At 42.1% G+C, this 20,110-nt stretch overlaps 2 protein-coding genes across 2 annotated transcripts in view; both read left to right on the top strand.

Annotated features, from left to right (window-relative positions):
* The first annotated feature begins 80 nt into the window (after window positions 1-80).
* On the top strand, window positions 81-6,239 carry LOC128891531 (ATP-dependent DNA/RNA helicase DHX36-like). Its single transcript, XM_054151078.1, has 14 exons — window positions 81-278; window positions 521-1,096; window positions 1,274-1,463; window positions 1,535-1,709; window positions 1,800-1,948; window positions 2,022-2,154; window positions 2,236-2,431; window positions 2,509-2,773; window positions 2,842-3,134; window positions 3,210-3,636; window positions 3,708-3,916; window positions 3,991-4,073; window positions 4,150-4,241; window positions 4,321-6,239. Exons 1-14 carry the CDS (start codon window positions 227-229, stop codon window positions 4,421-4,423), a joined length of 2,943 nt encoding a protein of 980 aa, XP_054007053.1. The 5' UTR covers window positions 81-226; the 3' UTR covers window positions 4,424-6,239.
* A 143-nt stretch (window positions 6,240-6,382) lies between these two features.
* Window positions 6,383-20,110, top strand: part of LOC128891535 (uncharacterized) — a 109,350-nt gene continuing 95,622 nt past the window's right edge. Inside the window, exons 1-2 of the mRNA XM_054151087.1 lie at window positions 6,383-6,530; window positions 11,277-11,951. Of these exons, the coding sequence (XP_054007062.1) occupies window positions 11,839-11,951 (113 nt within the window). The 5' untranslated portion in view covers window positions 6,383-6,530; window positions 11,277-11,838. The remainder of the gene's footprint in view (window positions 6,531-11,276; window positions 11,952-20,110) is intronic.

Below are 20,110 nucleotides of genomic sequence, written 5' to 3'. Positions count from 1 at the left end.
GCTGTTTTCACTAAAAACTTTGGCGTTTTACCACCGATGGTGCCACCAGTATTAAAACCAATATTGGTATGCCGAGCAACTACCAGGGAACGAAACTGTATAGTTGAAGGTTCGCACATTGTTTCTAAACAGAGCGCCGAATTTATTAATATTTAAGCTGTCAAAGGATTTTGTGCCAAGTACGACAGTTGTTCGTAATTGGATGTGAATTCTACGATTACTAAAAATGTCTCATCCTTACGGAGGTCAGGCAACGCATTCTCGGCGAAACAAACACGGTAAATAAAATTATTGAGATGTTTTTAATGAAGCGGATTTCTGTAATTATAAATTTTTTATAATTTTAGAATATTTAGAAAATTCTCTTTCATAGCTTTAGATAATACGAAAAGTCTAATGCCTGCAATTGTCGTCCGTAATTTTCATAAGAGTTTCAAACTTTGGTTAGGTTTATTTTTCAGAGTAAAGTACGACATACTATTCTGTATTGACGATATCTTGTATTGTAATTTATATTTAGGAGATAGAGCTGAAAATTCACAGCCTGGAAGCTCGCGTTTCGAGCATGAACATCATGGTCGTTCAAAGGGCAGAGGAGAAGGGCATCCACCCTGGTTAAAGGGCAAAGCAATAGGACTTTATTATAGAGATAAATTATCTGCAAAACGAAAACAGAGAGAATCCCGTGTCATTAAATTACCATCAAATGTTCAGCGAAAAATTGAGTATGTATTGGAAAACTCTAAAGGATTTTATGATAAATTGTACAACAATGAAGCACAAGCAGAAGATAGTAACAGCAGATTGGAGAACAAATACACGCATATTCATGATTCACAGTTTAAAAGAAAGTTTTTAAATATAGTATCTGGTAATATACAAGAAAATTTAGCTAAAGCTATGCTTGTTGAATCAAGTATGAAAAGAAACAATGATTTAGATGCTAAGTTACTGAGCGACTATAAGTCAAAACAATCCTTAGAACAGTATGAAAGTATGATGAAATTTCGATTGAAGTTACCAACATATCACAAGAAATCTGAGATTTTACAATTAATTAGAGAAAATCAAGTTGTTGTAATAAGTGGAGAGACCGGTTAGTTCATTATTAATACATTCAAGTAAATAACTGATTTTAGATAGAAATAAGTAATATTACAAATAATTGATTTTATTTAGACACATACGTAAATGAAAAGATTAGATTTATTTATATTTGTATCATTTGTTTGGATAGTTTACTTGATACAGCTATTGTATAGATGTATTTTAGGTTGTGGAAAAACAACGCAGGTTGCTCAGTTTATACTAGATGATCAATTAGAAGAAGGTAATGGTAGCACTACTCGAATCATTTGTACTCAACCTAGAAGAATTTCGGCAATATCTGTTGCTGAAAGAGTTGCCGCTGAAAGAGGGGAAAGGCTTGGAAAATCTGTTGGATTTCACATTAGGCTTGAAAAGTATGTTTACATATTCTTGTATAATTTTCGTATAGGATGAGATGTATTGTTTTACTTCTGTTTATACATAGAGTATTACCCAGAGATAAAGGAAGTATACTGTTCTGTACTACTGCGATGCTATTGCAATTCATGCAAGGTGATCCAGCTTTAAAAGACTATTCTCATATAATATTGGATGAAATTCATGAACGCTCTACTCAAAGTGATTTTATTATTGCTTTGTTAAAATTAATTATTCCTAAAGTATGTTTGATAAAATTAAGTATAAGTTTGAATATAAAATTAAATAAAACTCTCCTTTTCCTTTAATATAAACAGAAATCTATTTCTTAGAGACCAGATTTAAAAGTCCTTCTTATGAGTGCAACACTTAATTCTGAAAGATTTTCGAAGTATTACAATGATTGTCCCATGATTCATATCCCAGGCTTCACTCATCCAGTGGAACAATTTTATTTAGAAGATATTTTATCATTTACACAGTAAGTGTTTCTTATCGCAATTTTAATTTAAAAGTAGTAAAAGTAAAGAATTATTGTATAAATTGATATACAGATTTAAATTTCCCGAACCACCTCCGGTACCGCAAAATTGGAAAAAAGTTAACAAGAAGATTAAACAAGATCAACAAAAAAGGAACGATTTTACCGATTTCATACATCCATACGTACAGCAACTTATAGCCGATGTAAGTATCACTTTTATGGTTTTATATTTGTCTTATTTGCTTTTTATTTTATAATGAATTAATACGGCTATTGTAATACAGAAAAAATATCCGAAATATGTGACCGATCAATTGAAGAATCCTAACAGTGAAGAAATGTCTCTCGATCTTATAGAAGAGTTAATCGGATACATTTCTAGAACACAAGGTCCTGGAGCAATACTAGTCTTTGTACCTGGTATGATGGACATAACAAAACTACATAAAATGATGATAGATAGTGGACGATATCCACAAAGTAAGTACATTTTACGAGTTATCGTCAACGTAAATCATAGTATTATATATTTATTCAAAATTATTCTTCGTATATAGGTAGATACGTTATTTATCCTCTTCACTCTCGTATGCCAACGATCGATCAAAAGCTTATATTTAAAGAACCACCTGTAGGAGTTCGAAAAATAATAATTGCGACTTCTATTGCGGAGACGTCGATAACTATCGAAGATGTAGTGTATGTCGTTGACTCTGGTAGAACTAAGTATAAAAGATTTGATTTGAATAAAAATATCGAAACTTTATTATCCGAATGGGTATCGTTAGCTAATGCGAAACAAAGAAAAGGTCGAGCGGGCAGGTAAGAGACTTACTTAGACTTACTTATTATTTGTAATAGTTGCTTCGATATTAATATGTTTTCTTTAGAGTGAAACCTGGTTGCTGTTATCATTTATATTCGAGAGCCAGAGAATCGACGTTTGAACAATACCCATTACCTGAGATGCTAAGGACTCGTTTAGAAGATGTTATTTTGCAAATAAAAATTTTACAATTAGGAAAGGCCAAATCTTTTTTAGCCAGTGTTATGGACCCGCCAGACGTAAAAGCTATAGACTTATCTTTAGAGCTACTCCGAATACTTAATGCATTAGATAACGAGGAACATTTAACGCCTTTAGGGTATCATTTGGCACAATTGCCGCTTGATCCACGAACAGGTAATGTCTCCGCTCCTAAGTATAACACCTTTTTTTGATAATAATAATGTTCAAAATAATATTTATTTTTACCAGGAAAGATGATTATATGGGCAGCATTGTTTTCTTGCGTAGAACCAGTTTTTGCGATCGCGGCAAGTCTTACGTTTAAGGATGCATTCTATTGCCCTTTAGGAAAAGAAGATCAAGCAAATAAAAAAAAACTTGAGCTTAGTTTAAACGAATACAGTGATCATATAGCATTGGCCGAAGCTTTAAGGAGATTCGAGGCTTCACACAGAAGAGGAAATGCTGGTTATTTTTGCAGGGAGCATTTCCTCTCTTTCAATACATTAAAACTTCTTTCTGAAATGAAAACTCAATTTGCTCAGCATTTGCATCAAATGAAATTTTTAGAAACTGACAATCCCAGCGATAGGAACGCCAACAAAAACTCTAGCAATATCGCGTTAATAAAAGCAATAGTATGCGCTGGACTCTATCCAAATGTTGCCGTTATAAGGTACGTATAGAAATTTCTAATTCATCAAAATTTTCACGGTTGATTAATTTCATTTTACCTGTATCTTTTAGGAGAGTTACAAAGAAAGGAACAGTTGCGTGGACTCCAGAAGACGGTAGCGTGAATGTGCATCCGTCAAGCGTAAACGATAAAATTCATCACTTTCCAAGCCCATTTCTTACATACTTCGTAAAACAACGATCGACAATGATATATTTGCATGACACCACATGCGTTACTGCACCAATTCTATTATTCGCCGCTCCGAATATGTGCATAAGTACGAGAAATGGACAGCTCTTTTACATAACTTGTATCATTTATATACATATAAAAATATTTTAAATTTTTCAGAAAAGGAAAAAGGAAATTATCTTATTAGTTTAGCAAGTTCACAAAACTTTCCTTGCGATTTGCGAACTGCGCAACTCATTCAGGTATAACAAATGAACCACTATAACCTCAAATTTATGTCTATGTACAATACCTTTTTACGTGTTTAATTTATTACAGAAATTGCAAGAAGAATTTAATAACATGTTAGAGTATAAAATAACACATCCAGGAACTGTAGTTTGGAATAGCCACGAAGGTGATTTACTAAAGTAAGCTTGGAGCTGTTTCAGCATTTGTTAATCTTAATCCTTAGATTAAAAAATACTAATACTCTTTGTTTGGTTATAGCGCTATTATAGATTTGGTCTGCCAAAAAGACGAGGAAATGGGATTTTCCGAGTCCAATAACGACGAGGGCGAAGACAATTTTGATAACCATAGTCAAACATAATTTAGTAATTTATTTGATCAATAAAGTAATTACATTTGCCAGTGTTTTAAAGTACACAGAAATAACTTGGGTAAAAGGAGCTTTTTTAGATCTCTTTTTAATTGACTTTATAAAATGAACCATTAAATATATTTAAACAATTCCCTAATTTTACCTACATAATAATAATAAAAAATAGATACAAGTACCTACAGATACATTACGAATTTTGTAATATAATTAGAAAATAAATATTTGATGAAACACAGTTTTTCAATATTAACTTTAATCGACAAAAATTGAACAATTGTTCAATGAACAAAAAAATAAATTGGCTTTGCAATATTTAGTTTCAAACGGTAATATTTTGTAGTTTGAAAAATCCGTGTCGCCTTCTATACAGCCGTGTCAAAAGGGTTGCCTACTTCTAGTTTGTACAACTACACTTGTAAGAAATGCTATTCTGAACCTGAATTCTCTTCAGGGTTGTACCAACATAAATAAGAATTATTATCAAATCGAATGCGTACGAATTTACTTTCCTCATATTTTCCTTATCTTAATTTCAGTGTTGCGAAGTAATAAATATAACTGGTCTATTTATGCTATAGGATGTATTGTCATCGAACGCCGTTACAAAGTGAGGTTACTTTGCACCTTACGGGGTATCTTTATACGTATCCTAATACGAATCAAAATGACGAACGAATTTTCTCCAACCTCGGTGTAAAGATACTCCGTTAAGCGTAAAGTAACCTCATTTTACGGTACGGTGATAAGTATTACTATAAATATAAAATGAGATTCGAGAATGACAGCATCCTTGACAAAATTTAGATGGTCTTACGAACCAGACGCAACAAGGGTATTTCGTTCTTCGCAGAAACTTTGCATAATTAGATAAATAAACTATAAACTTTTGTTGCTTAAACACGATAGTTCGATACGGTGTTTAACACGATGTTTTGCTGTAAAAGTAAAAAACTACAAAGCGTCCGAATATCAACGTTATTCACCGTATACGTTCGCGCGTCGTCAGTAAAAATGAACCTGAGGTCTGGCACGAGCTGATAGCCACCACGGATAGAAGTAAATAGGGGGAAGGCGAAAGAGAACGAACAAGAAAGAGGGAGAGTGGACAGGAGGGACGTTCCCGGCAATACACGGAGCGGGACACGTAGCGTCCGATTCAGTCTGCATCCGACCGCCGCGAGTGTCGCGTCGCGAAGCCGTGCTTGAAACTCGGGGGGACACGAGACTCCGGTACGAGTCAGTCGTGCGTGCGAGCGAGCGAGTGCGCGTGATACGACACAACACACCGCCGGTCTCTTTAATCCCGTGTCTAGGCGTTCATCTCCTGCTCCTTTTCTCTTTCTCTTTCGGCAGGGCTTTAATCACACGGAGCCGGTTAAATGTCGCAGATCTTGGTGCATCGGCGATAGAGAGAGAGTGAGAGAACGGGTCACTGAACGGCCGTACGAAGGTACGAAGAGGGAGTAAGAAAAATAAAAGAGGGACAGAGAGGGATTCTTCGTCGCGACGTACAACACATACGTATATATACACGTGCGAAAGCCAGAGAAGAGACGTGAACACGCGCGTGCGCACCCGCGTATCACACATACATACACACACGTATACATAGGCGCATATGTACAGAGAACAGAGGGTTAGAGAGAGAGAGAGGACACCGGTGCAGGAAGAGGCGAGGGAGCCCAGTGACACCGGGAGGGTTGGGTGTTCCTCGTGCAAAACCGCCACCGGAATATATGTCGTGAGTGTGCAGCCGAAGATCTCGCGGATAGAGGCGCGATAGTGCGTGCCGGGGCTTTAAGAAGGGAAAGAAAAAAAAAAAAAAAGCGGAAAGACTCTCTCGGGTGAAAAGCAATGCGGGTTCATTGACTGCGCGCCGCGCAATGGCCGCATGTTCGTGGCCGGTGCACAGTGCATGTGTGACAGGAGCTACGAGGAGGACGACGCCGAGGACGACGAGGCCGAAGATACCGGCTGCGGCCAACATCGAACTCGAGACCTACTGAAGTACTCTCTTCGGATTTCCGTGCGATCGGGGACGCCTCTCGATCCTAGCTACGATAACACCAACATTCAGATCTCTCGTCGTTTTTCGGTAAGTCGAATTTATCAAATCGCACCATGTAGATTTTCAAGTTGTATTTATCATTTTCTCTACTCGTAAATCCCGATTAATCGATTCGGAATCGAACGTCCCTGCGTGTGATTCGCAAGAAAGCTGACGGTTGTCGCGGTGCATACACGCCTCTTTAAGAATTCTCGTACCGATGCATCATGGGCAGCATCAAAACGACCTAATTTTTCACTTCCACGGTGTTTAATAATACGTTCCACTGTCGTACCTAACATGCTCGTTTTGAGTTTGAAACTGAGCAAACGCGTCGAATAATACGAAAGGGATATATCGACTGCGTTGCTTAACCGGCGTTTAACCTTCGGACAACGAACGCCGGGTTTTTCATGACCCAAACATCAGATACGTATTCATGCTAAAGTCGCGACGATGATATTGGATTGACTTCCCCGTTCTCAATGTTTACCAATAAAGTGACTCCGATAAAGTATCGAAATATTGTGCGCGTTAGACAGAGTACAACAGTGTACATAGAGGGTGGAACAAATTCGATTCGAATAATAGGCGATGAATAAAGGCACTCGATAACTATCCTTCTTAACCAGGGTTGCCACTGCTCCAATTTTCGATAGGATAGTCCTACTTTTACACCGACAGTTACAGGAAAAGTGTAAGCGGTCCATTAGGACCACACTATAAATAAAGATAAATGAATTGAATTGAATTTTGCACCGACATCGAAATGTATTACCATAGGATTTTAGAGCAATTTCACCGGTAAAAAGTACGTAGAAAGCACGTTCGATATTTGAATAAATTTTTCTACTCCGAGAAAGATTTTACGGCAGATTCGACGATACTATCGCGGCCAGATATTTTCTCGCGACAAAAGTTAATTTCTTTACGTTCGAGGACGAGTAACCGAAGGACGCCTACGTCACTCTTGCGATGACCTTATCACTACCCGCTGACCTTACCTACCATAGGTATTATAATCATCGCATCTTCGTAATGATACTTAATCGACCGCTTGTCCCGGTGCAGTCAATCTTCTCTTTCCCAAAAGGCGTACGTGGTCCTTGTAGAACATTAAAAAAACGTATAAAAGGACGAGTGATTCTTGAATATTGTTTCGCGGTAAAAACAAACGCTCTAAGAACGATTGCGCGTTACAGGTTGACGGTATCACCGTCGTAAACTAGAACAAATTTGATCGTCGAGCTTTTAATTCCGTATCTAATCATCTAGCAGCAGACTTTGCCATAAGTCGACAACACCTTATCTTTGTGCTCTTTCCATTGCTATGCTTCGTTTCTCGAAATTCGGATAAACTACTTAAACAGGGACAGATCGATAGAAAGAACGACTAGATTAGTTTTTTTTTTTTTTTTTTTTTTTTTAAAGATATACTCGCTTTTCTCTCATATTTGTTTCAAGTCGAGACGATGTAGTTGGTCCAGAAGCGTGTGACATGACTATCCGGTAGCGGGATATTTCAATTAGGTGTATATTTGATTCCCGATGGTTGAAAACACCGATTAGGTCGAACGATCGTAGCGTTGAAAGGAACAACTTCGCTTTGGAACAAATCCAACAGGCTGACTTGTGTATTCTAATCAAGTAAATCAGGATAAGTACGTGTTTTTGCTTTGCTCGCATTGCGTCCGATCGCGATGTAATTAGTCGGCGAGAAAGCAGAAAAATGTCGGTGTTCGTAAACCATAGCGTCCGCCTTGGTGAAAACGTTATTAGGAATGCAGAAGAATGGTGTGTTTGGATGATCCGTGTTTAGATGAGGTGTCGAGGGATTCGTCGAAGGATATTTATAAATACCAGATGCAAGCAGTGGTAATCGTCGAGTGGATGGTCATCGAAATTCGAAGTCGTAATCTCATTTGTGGCTATCGAGCGCTGCTGTTCATTGATCTTACGGTTTAATGGACGAGATCGTTGCACTCGCGATATGAGACGTACTACTCGCGATGAGATAATTGTGCTAAATTATCGTATATTGTCATTGATAAAATACACGTTGTCGCAAATGTGCCTTTATCGATGTGTCGAAAAATACCGTTTATACCGTTTGCTTCCAGCGAATCATCGATTTATGCGGTAAACAACGTACAGGGATGTATTCACGTTTCTCTATACGATTTAATAATAGCATATTCTGTCAATGATCCGTTCTCGATACGTAAACAAACTTTTTTACGACATTGAGACACACATACATGTATAAAATGTTGGTTGGCTGCATCCTCTCGAACAGCAATGGTAAAACTTCGGGTCCAGGTTAATTCGTGTATCCACTTCTCGTCCTTACCGTCGTTTAAGAGAGAAACACTGAATTAACGGTACTATTTTCGCAACGAGTGCCATAACCTTCCTTAACGTTCTCGATTTCGATCACAGCACTTACGACGCGTCGGGAGTCGATACGAGCGTAGCTTTAGTCGCATTGGTACTAATTTCACGTTCGAAGGTTGACACGCTTGACGAAATCGCTAGCCGCAACGGAAATGGGAAACCGTCCTTAGCCTAGAGATGCTACCAGCGATCATTGTCGCGTTATCGATAAGTAGCAACGTTCGATATATCGACGATATCGTTAAGATAGGCAGAATTGAAGTATCAAATTTATCAATCTGATCCATTTATTAGAAAATAATCCGTCGCTCGAACCAGAAGCGATGATACTTGGATACCATCGATGGTATTATTTGTAGGTTAGGTGTCGCGCTCGCGGCCGTGAAAGTAAAACCGTGTTGTTCCACGAATCCAGCTAATACCAATCAACTAATTAGGGACACTCGTCGAAAATCCAACGTCGAGATGCTCGACATCGTATACGTGCCACTCATCCGTGACTAATGCCTAACAGTTGGCGGGTGAAAATTGGCGCGATGTAAATATGGGACGAGTTCTCATGAGCGCGGCGTATATCCGCTCGATTTACTTCGTCAGCTTCAAACGCAACGTACGACCATTGCACTCGCTGCTCTCCCTCCCCCTTTCCAGGGGCGGATTTAATATTTTAAAGGGGTTCTCGAGAGCTTCTTATTCGTTGATCTGTTAACGTAACTACCGTTTGCATCACAGAAGAAATGTTTCTTCTAATTTTAAGTAAGGTTTAATATCTGAATATTTATGATCAGCGACGTAACTGTATCATCGATATCCGATCATTCGATTGAGGTATTCGGAACTTTCACGACTCGGTTTTTCTCGTCTGTCTAGTAAGAAGTAAATGTTTTTAAATTATAGAGCATATAGCTCAAATATTTTCCCAGGCGCATCGGACCCCTCGTCAGTCTAGTATCATTCTTGTAATTCTCAAAACATTTGATGTTTTCGATACATTTCCTTGCTCGATGTTTCGTTTGTTTGAAAATATTGGAATATGTTTTGTAGAGGACGACAAGAGGATAAATAATACTATCTTAGCGATCAAATTTGCCTTTCCTAAAATGCCTCGAAAAAGAAAAGGGTCCGCCAAAGCGTTGGCCCGCCATTGTTCGCTCTAGCCACCCAACCCTACTTCGCTCACCCCGCCCGCCATAATCGTCTTCGTTCCCGGCGCGCGAACTACGTTAAACGGGCAACAAGCTGATAAATAACGAGCGATTTAACGTGCGATAGCGAGTGATTCTTGGTTATGCGAAGAATTCGGAAGCTGATGAACGCGGGCGTGCAGCACGGGTACGCTGGTTGGACGGAAATAGGTGACCTATATATGTATTTCTGTTTTGCGAAATCAAACCGAATTTTTCCAATCGGACTCTTTGTCGTCGCGTTTCGGAAGTCACGAACTAGTTGCCCGCGGGACTTTTTTTTATTTACGTTCATGAATGCTTGTTCGAAACATCTTTGGGATCAACGTTTCGACGTACGGATTCCATCGCTCACGTTTTCCCGAAACACGACAGAGGTACGTTTTCTTTTTTCTCTTTGAAACAGGAACGAAGCTATGGTAAGCTTCGAGTAGGGGGCGTACAATCATTTTCCGCCATGTTTCGAGTAGAGGGCGCGCGAACTCCTTCGATTTCCCGCCGAGTGAGACTAATGTCGACCGCGAAGGATAGTTGTTGTTTTTGGTGATTCGTTTGTTAGGATGTGTCGTCGCGACGACCCGTTTATACAGTGGTGAATGTGTATTTTACGTGTCTTCCTCGAATTAAATAATTTGATAAGCACGACGAAAATGAAATTACGGAATGAAATCTCCGTAAGTGACACCTAAATAACGAATGAAAGATACTCACCGTCTGTCAGATGTGCACTGTTACCGTCTTACTACCGCGAAAGCCGCTATTTTCGCGATGAGAAAACTTGGTTCTGTTTTTACCGACCTCGTCGGTGGTAACGGATTACTTTACCCAAGCACGATTACCTTCGGCAGTAGCAATAGACGATCATGAATGAACGCGCGAGCGCGATGCTGAGGCTACTCGCGAGTACGTATTCGAGGCATTCGTTGCAACGTCCGGCGTTCTACGCGAACATCTGATACGCCGAGGTGGAATCAACTACTCGTAATTCCAAACTTACAACTCGTAGGTCGCGTAAAAGCTGTCTCTCGGTACGAAATAGAAAGAATATCGTCGGTCGCCGGACCAGAACATTTAAACAGGAGAGGAAGGTACCGTTTTCCTTTCTTCTTTCTCTCCGTGAACGGACTCTAAGATTTTCTTAATTTTCGATAAATATTAAAAAAGATAAACAAAAAAACCAAACCCATAAATATCACCTTGCGTTCTTATTTTCCAGATAAACGCCCTCGAAGCTCGGAAGAAAGGAAGATATGCTCCGTTTCTGACGCGATTCTCCCTCAAGTTCGTCGAACGATTTCATTCGAGAAACGAAAGCCGAACGTTGAATCGTCGTCGACCGTACCAAAGAGAACTGTAGAGACTTTAAACCGTTTCGACGCTCGACCAACCGTAAAAGCTCTTACGAAGACTCTCGATCATTCCGCGGATCGGTCAGCTCCGGTAACACGAATAACACGTCGCGATCGCTTCGATCTTCGAGTCGGACTTGATGCTCGCGAACAGGTACGAGGATCGCGAGACATCATCGGCGTCGAGTCGGCCGCGAAAATGTTTGGTCGCTGACGTTCGTAGGCAGAGTGAGGCTCGTCGTCGCGGCGCATCATCTTCGTCGTCGCGAATCGCGTCGGACGTATTTAGGTGGCGGGACAGTGAGAATATTCGCTCCGCGTCGTGGTTGTCGTCGTCGTCGTGCGTTGTTCAGCCAGTGGTGTTCAGGCAGTGAGAGAAAGATAAGAAGAGAGAGGCGGGCAGCTATAACCGGCAACCACACGGTGGACATGATTATTTCAAAGGATCTGTTCCTCTTTGGCGACCAAGATTACCTGCGCCTTCCCAGTAACGAGAAGCGCCAGCAACGGGCAATGGGCCGACCGATCATCAATGCTCCCAGGTGAGTGCCTTTCAACCGTTTCACGCATGATCACGGCTCTCTGCCGTTCTAGAAGATGTAATTAGCTGTTAGAGATGTTATCAAAGAAGATGTTAAAAACATTATTAAATTGCGCAGCCAATTCTCTCAAATATTACAGACGAAAGAAATCGACTGGTCTCGTACTTTTCGTTCTTTTCATCGACAGACGTACTCGATAGCGATATTAATCTACTTGAATATGAATTCACATCCAAGTAATTTTCATAATTTTTATAAAAAGCAGGACTGATATTACTACATCGATTAATGAAACGTTTTCTACATAGACTTTGCACACGTTAGATTCCATTTATAAATGATTCTTCAATCTTAATCTATAATTGCAACTGGTCGACGTCTTCCATATAACGAGATTCTATTCCCGAGGATATTTAAATGATCTGCTACTCTTGTTACGTATAGTATAACGATCAGCTCTCCGTATCGGAATACTCAATTCCATTAATTATAATCTATACGCAACCAGAGACGCGCTTGGACGTGCATATTGCTTGTCAGATGTCTTCAACGGGTACTCGTATTTTTTTCGGTGTTCCTTTTTCAACGATGGCAGAATATCAGAGAACCGTCAGCTATGCTACGCTAGATTGCGCGTGTTTCTGTCGGCGCGCCGGAGCAAAACGAGCAAACAAGGCAAGGAAACGCGAGTTGAAATGCGGGAATTAGTCATTCATCGTTATAAAAGTGGGACAAGTTTACGAGACATAAATATAGTAAATAGGAGGCGTTCCGTGATGCGACGCGATGGATGAGAAATAGAAACAATTTAAATTAAATTAATCGCATCTTCGACTTTCTCGCGATCCTTTTGTTCTGTACATTTCCAAGCGACGTCGATCTTCTTCTAAGATGGCAATTCCTATCGTTGAACAAATTATAAACATTACGAAGTACTCAGAATTAAGGTAACGAAGTAGATTTCCGTTCCGTGCTTCCGCAAGTGGAAATCGTTATTTTCTTTTCGAAGTTGTAGATTAAACAAAGCAGTCCGGTGGTGCCACGGACATTGATAACATTTGTTACTCGTATGCGCGGTCAAAAGTCATTCCCACCACTATTCGCGTTTCTTCGGCAGGTGGCAGCTGTGAAAACAATGCTCAGCTGGTCGAACTTTGTCCTATTGTATTTCATTCGTTGTTCTCTTGGACGGGCTTCTTTGAGTTTAATCAGTTCCCTACTCGAGCTTTGCATATCGATACCTGTTGGCGCCAAGTTTTGATCGCTTAACGAGGAGGAGAAAAATAGAGGAGGAAGCACGAGGGTAATTAACGTCAGCCGGGCACACATGACTGTCAAATCCCTTATCGCGACTGATAGTCGATGATCTCTTTCGAAAGAAGCTCGAGACGGTGGTTGGCGGGTTCCCTTATCGTGTTCCCGTCATAAAAAAAAAATACCTCGCCGATTAAATTGCGAGTCGCTTAACGAATTCGCGCCGTAAAATCCCTGTCGACCTTCGTCGTGTCAACGGGGATTCGATTGTTCCTGACGTTTCTTTATTCGCCAACATCGCGCCGCGCCGTTCACGCCTTAAACATTATCTGCTCGATTGTTGGTCGTTGCTCCGTGTCGTCGTTTTATCGGTCCCGTCGGACAAATTTATTTATACGTTTCGCGGTTGTTTGTTCGCGAGCAGATTCGACGAACGGCGTCTCGAACCGCGGCTGTTTGCGCCCGTGTTTGTTTGCGATCGTCTTCGTCGGCGACCAAACAGTGACGAGCAGCATCGCTAAGCCTCGCGCGTGTCGTCGTCGTTTGAATTGTCTGAAAAATATGTCAGGCCATCGAGGCTTTGTCAAGAACAGAGATTACCGGTAACTTTTCGTTGAAGACGTTCGAAACTTTCTTTAAGAGAGGACGGGGTAGGTACCTGTCGTTCCCTATAGGGAAACGTAAGGTCTTCGTAGCCGTAGAAATCCCACGCATCTTTTTATAGCAATTCCATATCGGTTCCATAGGATATCATAGATTTCTGCAGTCTCTTCGCAACGATTGTTCGGTTCTTCGTATCCTTGCATAGGGATTGAGCAATGTTTCTGTAGCACTCTGTAGGCTCGCACTCTCGGTTTTCGTCAGAAATAGAGATTTCGTAAGTCGCCACGGAGGGTTTGGAATTTTCCATGCATGACGATTTTATAGGTATCCATATTTACCTGTAGCGATTAGTCATGTTTGTGTACCTTTCAATTGCGATTGTGCAATTATACAGCCATTTCGTAACTCTGTGTAGGAATGTTATAACTGTCTGGAGCGACTTTTCTGTGCTTTATCGTACTTTATAGCTTGTTCTAGTCGCACGGTGATTCTGCAAGACCGTTTACTTGTTCCCAGATCTTATCTGACATCTAACGACTTTGAGCAGGGATTCTATAGCTTTCGGCGACAGTTCTATACCGTCCTTTAAATAGGGCGGCGATAAGTATACGGGTTAAACGACTCGTTGTATATCTTCGGGACGCTCGACGGAAACGAGCGTAGAATTTGTTGCCGGATATCGTCGCAGTTCGCGGAAATGATAAATCGTATTTCGACGAGAGTGCATTCCACGACGAACGATCGCGCGCGGCTTTTCCTTGGATCTTCGTTTCGAAAGCGTTTCGAGGTATCGATTACCTTTCCGCGAGTTTCGAAACCTGGTTTGCCTTTACGGAACCATACCCGGGCGCAAATTGGAACCCAGAAACTCGGCGAGTAGGCCACGCGGTGAAACGACAATTATTTCCGGATATTTTTTTCTGACGTGTTTGCGCATTCGGAAACACAACGATATCGTAATTAATTTCGGTATCGCGTGGCTTCGAGTAAGATTTCGCTCGCTTCTCCACGGCCCGCGAGAGCAGATTTTTCTGGAATTTCTTCACGCGTCCGAAGTACGAAGAGATTAAACGGTTGAATTCTTTATCGGTGTCAACGCCGCGACGCGATGCTTCGGAATTTCTGATATAGACCGTCTCTTGGCGAACTGTAAATAAAACGAACGAAAGCTCTCGCCGTTTATCGTCGCGGTGATTGGGTCGCGCGGTCCGCGGTATTTGGTGATTCTTCTGACAAAGAAGTTTGTAAATCAAACCTCCGCGCTATGTTTCTGTATAAACTGAACGGCTGATAAATTTTCCTTTATATCCAGCGCGCATTATCAGGTTTGCTACCAGCCAATCGATACCCAAACTGTAGTGGACGCCGCCAACAAGTTTGCTTTCTACCCGTATATTCGATATTATAATATTTGGTTCGATAGCGAAAAAGATCGCGCATCGCCGATCAATTTTCCATTCCCATTACGCGGCAACTATCGTGGGTAAGTGGTATAGGCGCGCGATACGTGTTCTAACCTAGAAACGATCGATCGAAAGAAAAATCGGTGGTTTCTCCTCCTGAGAAAAATCGAGTCTTCCGCTTGGAGATGAAACCGTTCCAGTTTCCCATGCGTGACCCACTGGAAGGGACTCGTCGTACACGCGTTCTCCTTATCGCCTGCTCGGGCGTGGACTCGTCTAGAAGGAAGAAAAGCGGATTTGCAGACTTCTTGCTCCTTTCGAGCATTTCCTAACCCCGATGATACATATGTGCAACGTACATACGTGCCTCGAGCTGGACTTTCAACGGTTTCTTGGACGACCACATAATTTCATCGCGAATGTGGATCTCGACGTAACGAATCGAAGATGGACAACGTTCTATTCGAAAAATAATTTACTCGGTTGCGAAAACTCGCGTCAAACGTAACCAACACGTATGTATTTGCGCAAAATTAACTACTCGTGTTAAATATATAAAATTCGCAGTCTGCGGGTGACGAATAAGAAAACGATAGCGCAGCGAGGATTTCGTAATTTTTATCGACTGAACCATCGAAAGTTGTTTATCGTATTCGAAATGCCGAGCATTTCGATGTATGAGTACTGGAGAACCACACGAATTTATCCAGTTTTTCGTTATTTTCTTTATTAGAGCGACCTAAATTTTTCTTATCTCGACCCTCTCAATTCGGTGTCATCGTAGGTGATTCCTAAAGAAAATATCCAAGATAAAAGTACTTAGATAGCTCCCGAATCTTGTCACTTTCCCAATCGGTCGAACTCTAAATTTGTCTCGGAAAAGAAAGAAAATCTGTCGGTGTGTCAATATCAATCATGCGAACGCCAATAACATTTCTGACAGGGAACCGCGCGACTAGGCATATTAAACGCTACTTATCTCGCAGACGAGCATTAGTTTGCTCGCGATGAATCTGGATTCAAGTTCAATTCGGAGCGGTGCGATGCACTTTGGCCGTGTTCTTTCGAGAGCGGATGGAATGATTCATACGACGGAATTAGTCAGAGTCGAGATCGGTCGATCGCTGGAAACGTCGATTTCGCGTACGCGGTCTGCTTAACCCCCGGTTTATAAACGTTCCATGGGAACGATCGTCGCGCCCGTCGACCGCCTATAGGCGTCGAGTAAACGAACGGGGTTACAAATTTGGAGTTAACGTAGTTTGTCTTCGAGGTACAGGTTAGTTTGAGAGGTCTATCTAGAAAAGAGTCTTAAACGTGCAGGAATTTAAATCGGACGAATCAATTTGCTCCGAAGAAACGGTTTATTAGCGAGTCTAATCGAGAGGAAAGCAGGCTTTTCACGGTGTACACGAACGAGGAATTCACTTACTTGGAAAGACACCTTGCGTTTCGCCGTGGAAGCCGCGACCTCTCCATAAAAGTCTCTCGATAACTGGGTTTCTCTCGGCGTTACTTCTTGCGGCGTCGCATTCAAAACACGATCTCCTTTCTTTTTCGCATTCTCAGAAGCTCGCCAGGACCCATCGTGCACGTTTTATGCAATTCCGTCGCATATGCTCGAAGCTGTGTACACTTTTCGGCGTGCCGGACGTGCTCCTAATGTAATTTCGGTTGGTACGTATTAATTTTGTTCGGCCCATGTACACCGATAGATTTAAAAATCTTTCTTTACGTTCGTTTTCTTTACGGAAGAGGGTTAAAATAAGAAACGGCAATGCGCGCACGCGCGCGCGAGGTACGTAGTATTTTGCTTAGGCGCAAAAGTGGAACGAAAAAAAGAGCGTCGAGGCCCGGTATTCCAGCGGCCTACGGTGAGATGAAATCGAGGACGGTGCACGCAGGCAACCGTGCCATTAAGTAGATTGAATATTACCCTATATTCGGTAGACGCAATCAATAGCCTAGAAAAATGCGCTATTCTCCTTCGTGGCTGGAGCGTCCTTGAATCGCCTATCAGCTTTGCGTCTAATTTACCGCTGAATGACGATCTCGTTTATGTGTGCTTCAGCGTGTCGTGTTACGCCGTTTGTGATCTTGGTACGTCGAGAAAGATCCGAAACGTTATTACTTTCTTCGATTCGTTTTAAGACGAAGGATCGTTGGTGTGTTTGTTTCAAAGTTTTGGAGCAATGCTACTTTCATCTCGGGATCGATGAACCGTCTTCTTCGTTCCGACCGTTAATTTTTCAGTCTACCTCGCCGTGAACCTACTTCGAAGCGTATCGATTCCGCGTTGAAGTCGACGAACTGTTTGCTTTTCGTTCGCGAAAGCTAATCTCTGTGTTTATCCTGTCGAGAATTTTGGGGTATTTCGAGCCAAACGGTGATATTTCGAGCTACAAATACGTAGATTTCTGGAGCGGTTCTCTTCCAGCGATACGTTTTTAATTTTTCTGTAATAAAACACGACGCTCCATTATCGCGGAGGGAAATCGCGACGAGTCGAGTTCAATCGAACAGTCGAGCATAGTTTGGTCGCAATTATCGGAGACACAGCGTTCCTCGCGCGGATCCGTCCCTTTTTGTTTCCGTGGCCGACGATAGACGCAAGGGCAGAGTCTCGCCATCGGTCGATCAACCATTTCCGAGCCGTCAGTCACGAAACTCCACTCGTACTTTGCACAGAGACATCCAGTCGATACACCGGGACCGAAAATATCTGCTAAATGGTCTCTCCGTGCTCCCATCGGAAATCGATTCCGTGTCGCGACACATATTGTCTCACGTTGCGCGTTCGCAAAACTCTCCAGACGCATTGTTCATTTGTCTTCGGAACAGGCTGAATTTTACACAGACGTGTTACGTAATTGTCTCGTTCGAGGTGTCTGACTTTGCGAGGATCGACCGCGACGATCTCTCGAGGGATGGTTCCGTTGGATCTGTGGTATCGGATCTGTCGGAAAGCTCCGCTCACGGATTAAAAATACTAAAAATAGATAGGAAACGGGTATCGATCTATTATCGACCTATTCCAGTTGTTAACTGGTACGCAACGCGGGGCTCGGCAGACAGGTCTGCTCTTAGTCTTGCGTACGGGATCTCGCGAGATTAGAAGCATATAAAACAAACAAGGAATGACTCGGATATATACTATCGAGTTAACCGATGCGTAATGTTAGATCTATCTCCGCGGAGAACTCTGCAGTTTGTACGTACACTATTCTTTGCCGACCGTACAGAATCTCGTTGCGTCAAAAGTATTCAAAGCAGATGGTAGCAAACGATCGCAGCTCTATTCCCACGTTTTACTTCCTCGATCTATCGGGTCTATTAGAAAGTTCTGTTCTTTCTCTAATACGCCGTACTTTCCACGATCAAAAATATGAAAAATAAGTAGCCAACGACTATCGATCTATTATTGACCTACTCCACTTTCGTCTAACCACCAATACTCACGCAAGAATCTCGCTTCAAGTGTCGAGATAATTAGTTCTGAGCGACTATAGCCACCGCAAACATGCGAGCAAACGATGAACCGCGAACAACGCAACCGCTCCTACCTTATTCCTTTTCTGATACGATCGGATATCTGCACCGGAAGTAGCTTGTGTCTGATCAACCGATCTTTGGTTAGTCGAGAGGCAAATTTCGAGTAAGGGGGTGAGAATCGATTACCGTTGGATTGCGATAGGCGCGAACGTAGCAGATATTCTGTGGCGACTTTAATAAAGGCGCGCGTTTTACTGGTAATAGTTTACGTTCACCGATGATCCGTTTTCACGGTAACATTTACACCGTTCCATTCATGGCTGCCGCGTTAATGCATATAAATTCGCTGCAATCGGGGCCGTTCTTGAACCTGTATTACCGAGTCCGTTTCTACTTACCCGCGGCGTATCCAGCCTTATAATCACGAGTCTGGTCGCGTTCGTACAATGTAACTCGAGCGCGAGACGGCGTTATTTTCAAGGACCTTGCCTTACACCGCCGCAACTATTATCGAAGATCCAGTTTTCGATCAAGATAATCCTTCTCCCGATACTTCTTCCAAGTCGCGCCGTCGACAAAACCCTGAGCGATATCCTCCCCAAGACACGAATTACACGATGATTCGTCCACTGATGGGATTCGGTTTACCGAACTCTCCGGATCACTTTTTTCCTTTCTCTCGAGTCGAATCGTCGTTCGAAAGTGGGATTAACCGCGTAGAGCAAAATTTGCATTCGGTGTCGGGCCGAGACTTTAGATCGCGGCGTTGGGACACGAAATAACGAACGGGTGAGCCAGCCAAGCGCCATGCGAACCCGTATAATAGCTCGTTCTTTCCTTGGTCAGCGTCTTCTCGTTAAACCCGGTTGGCTCGTTCGGTTCGTCGGACCCAACCAGGCGAACAACCCGACCGATCGACTCCAAGGGCTACCGGCTACCGGGGACGTCGGTGACCTACCTCACTCGGCGATCCGTCCTGCTATATCTCGGATACTTTATCCGCTGTACGGAGAGAGATCTAGCTGAGAAACTCTGGAGCTTGGACGGACACGATAACGCGAAGGAAATTCGAGAATCATCGCAATTTCCAACGGTAGCCTCGATTACGCTTTTCAATCTCGGTCGCGGGAGTATCGAGTCGGTTGGAAAATTGCACGCGATAGAAAAGTTGGTTTCGGTGAAACGGCCGTGGAACGAAGAAGGTCGCACCTTGGATTCGTTTCTCCGATGGTCAGCGCAGATGACACTCGCGGTGATTACGCGGAATTTTAATAGTTTTGTCAAGCGTGGTACGAGTGAAGGGTACGAGGAATGATTTCTCCCGTGAGAGTGACACTGACCTGCTTCGCGTAATTCGTTCCGTTAGAGAATGATTTTCTTCGCAGAAAACACCTTCCATCCACTCGC

This window comes from Hylaeus anthracinus, unplaced genomic scaffold (genome assembly GCF_026225885.1).
Source record: "Hylaeus anthracinus isolate JK02 unplaced genomic scaffold, UHH_iyHylAnth1.0_haploid 12002, whole genome shotgun sequence".
Lineage (NCBI taxonomy): Eukaryota > Metazoa > Arthropoda > Insecta > Hymenoptera > Colletidae > Hylaeus > Hylaeus anthracinus.
The sequence above is the reverse complement of the archived record's forward strand: the minus strand, read 5'-3'. Positions and strand labels throughout refer to the sequence as shown.

Bases quoted from the DNA above. Each gene is read 5' to 3' on its own strand.
- LOC128891531 (XM_054151078.1), top strand. From the start codon at position 227: ATGTCTCATCCTTACGGAGGTCAGGCAACGCATTCTCGGCGAAACAAA. The intron at 3,135-3,209 runs GTAATGTCTCCG...TATTTTTACCAG, and splicing joins GCCGCTTGATCCACGAACAG to GAAAGATGATTATATGGGCA. The intron at 3,637-3,707 runs GTACGTATAGAA...TGTATCTTTTAG, and splicing joins CCAAATGTTGCCGTTATAAG to GAGAGTTACAAAGAAAGGAA.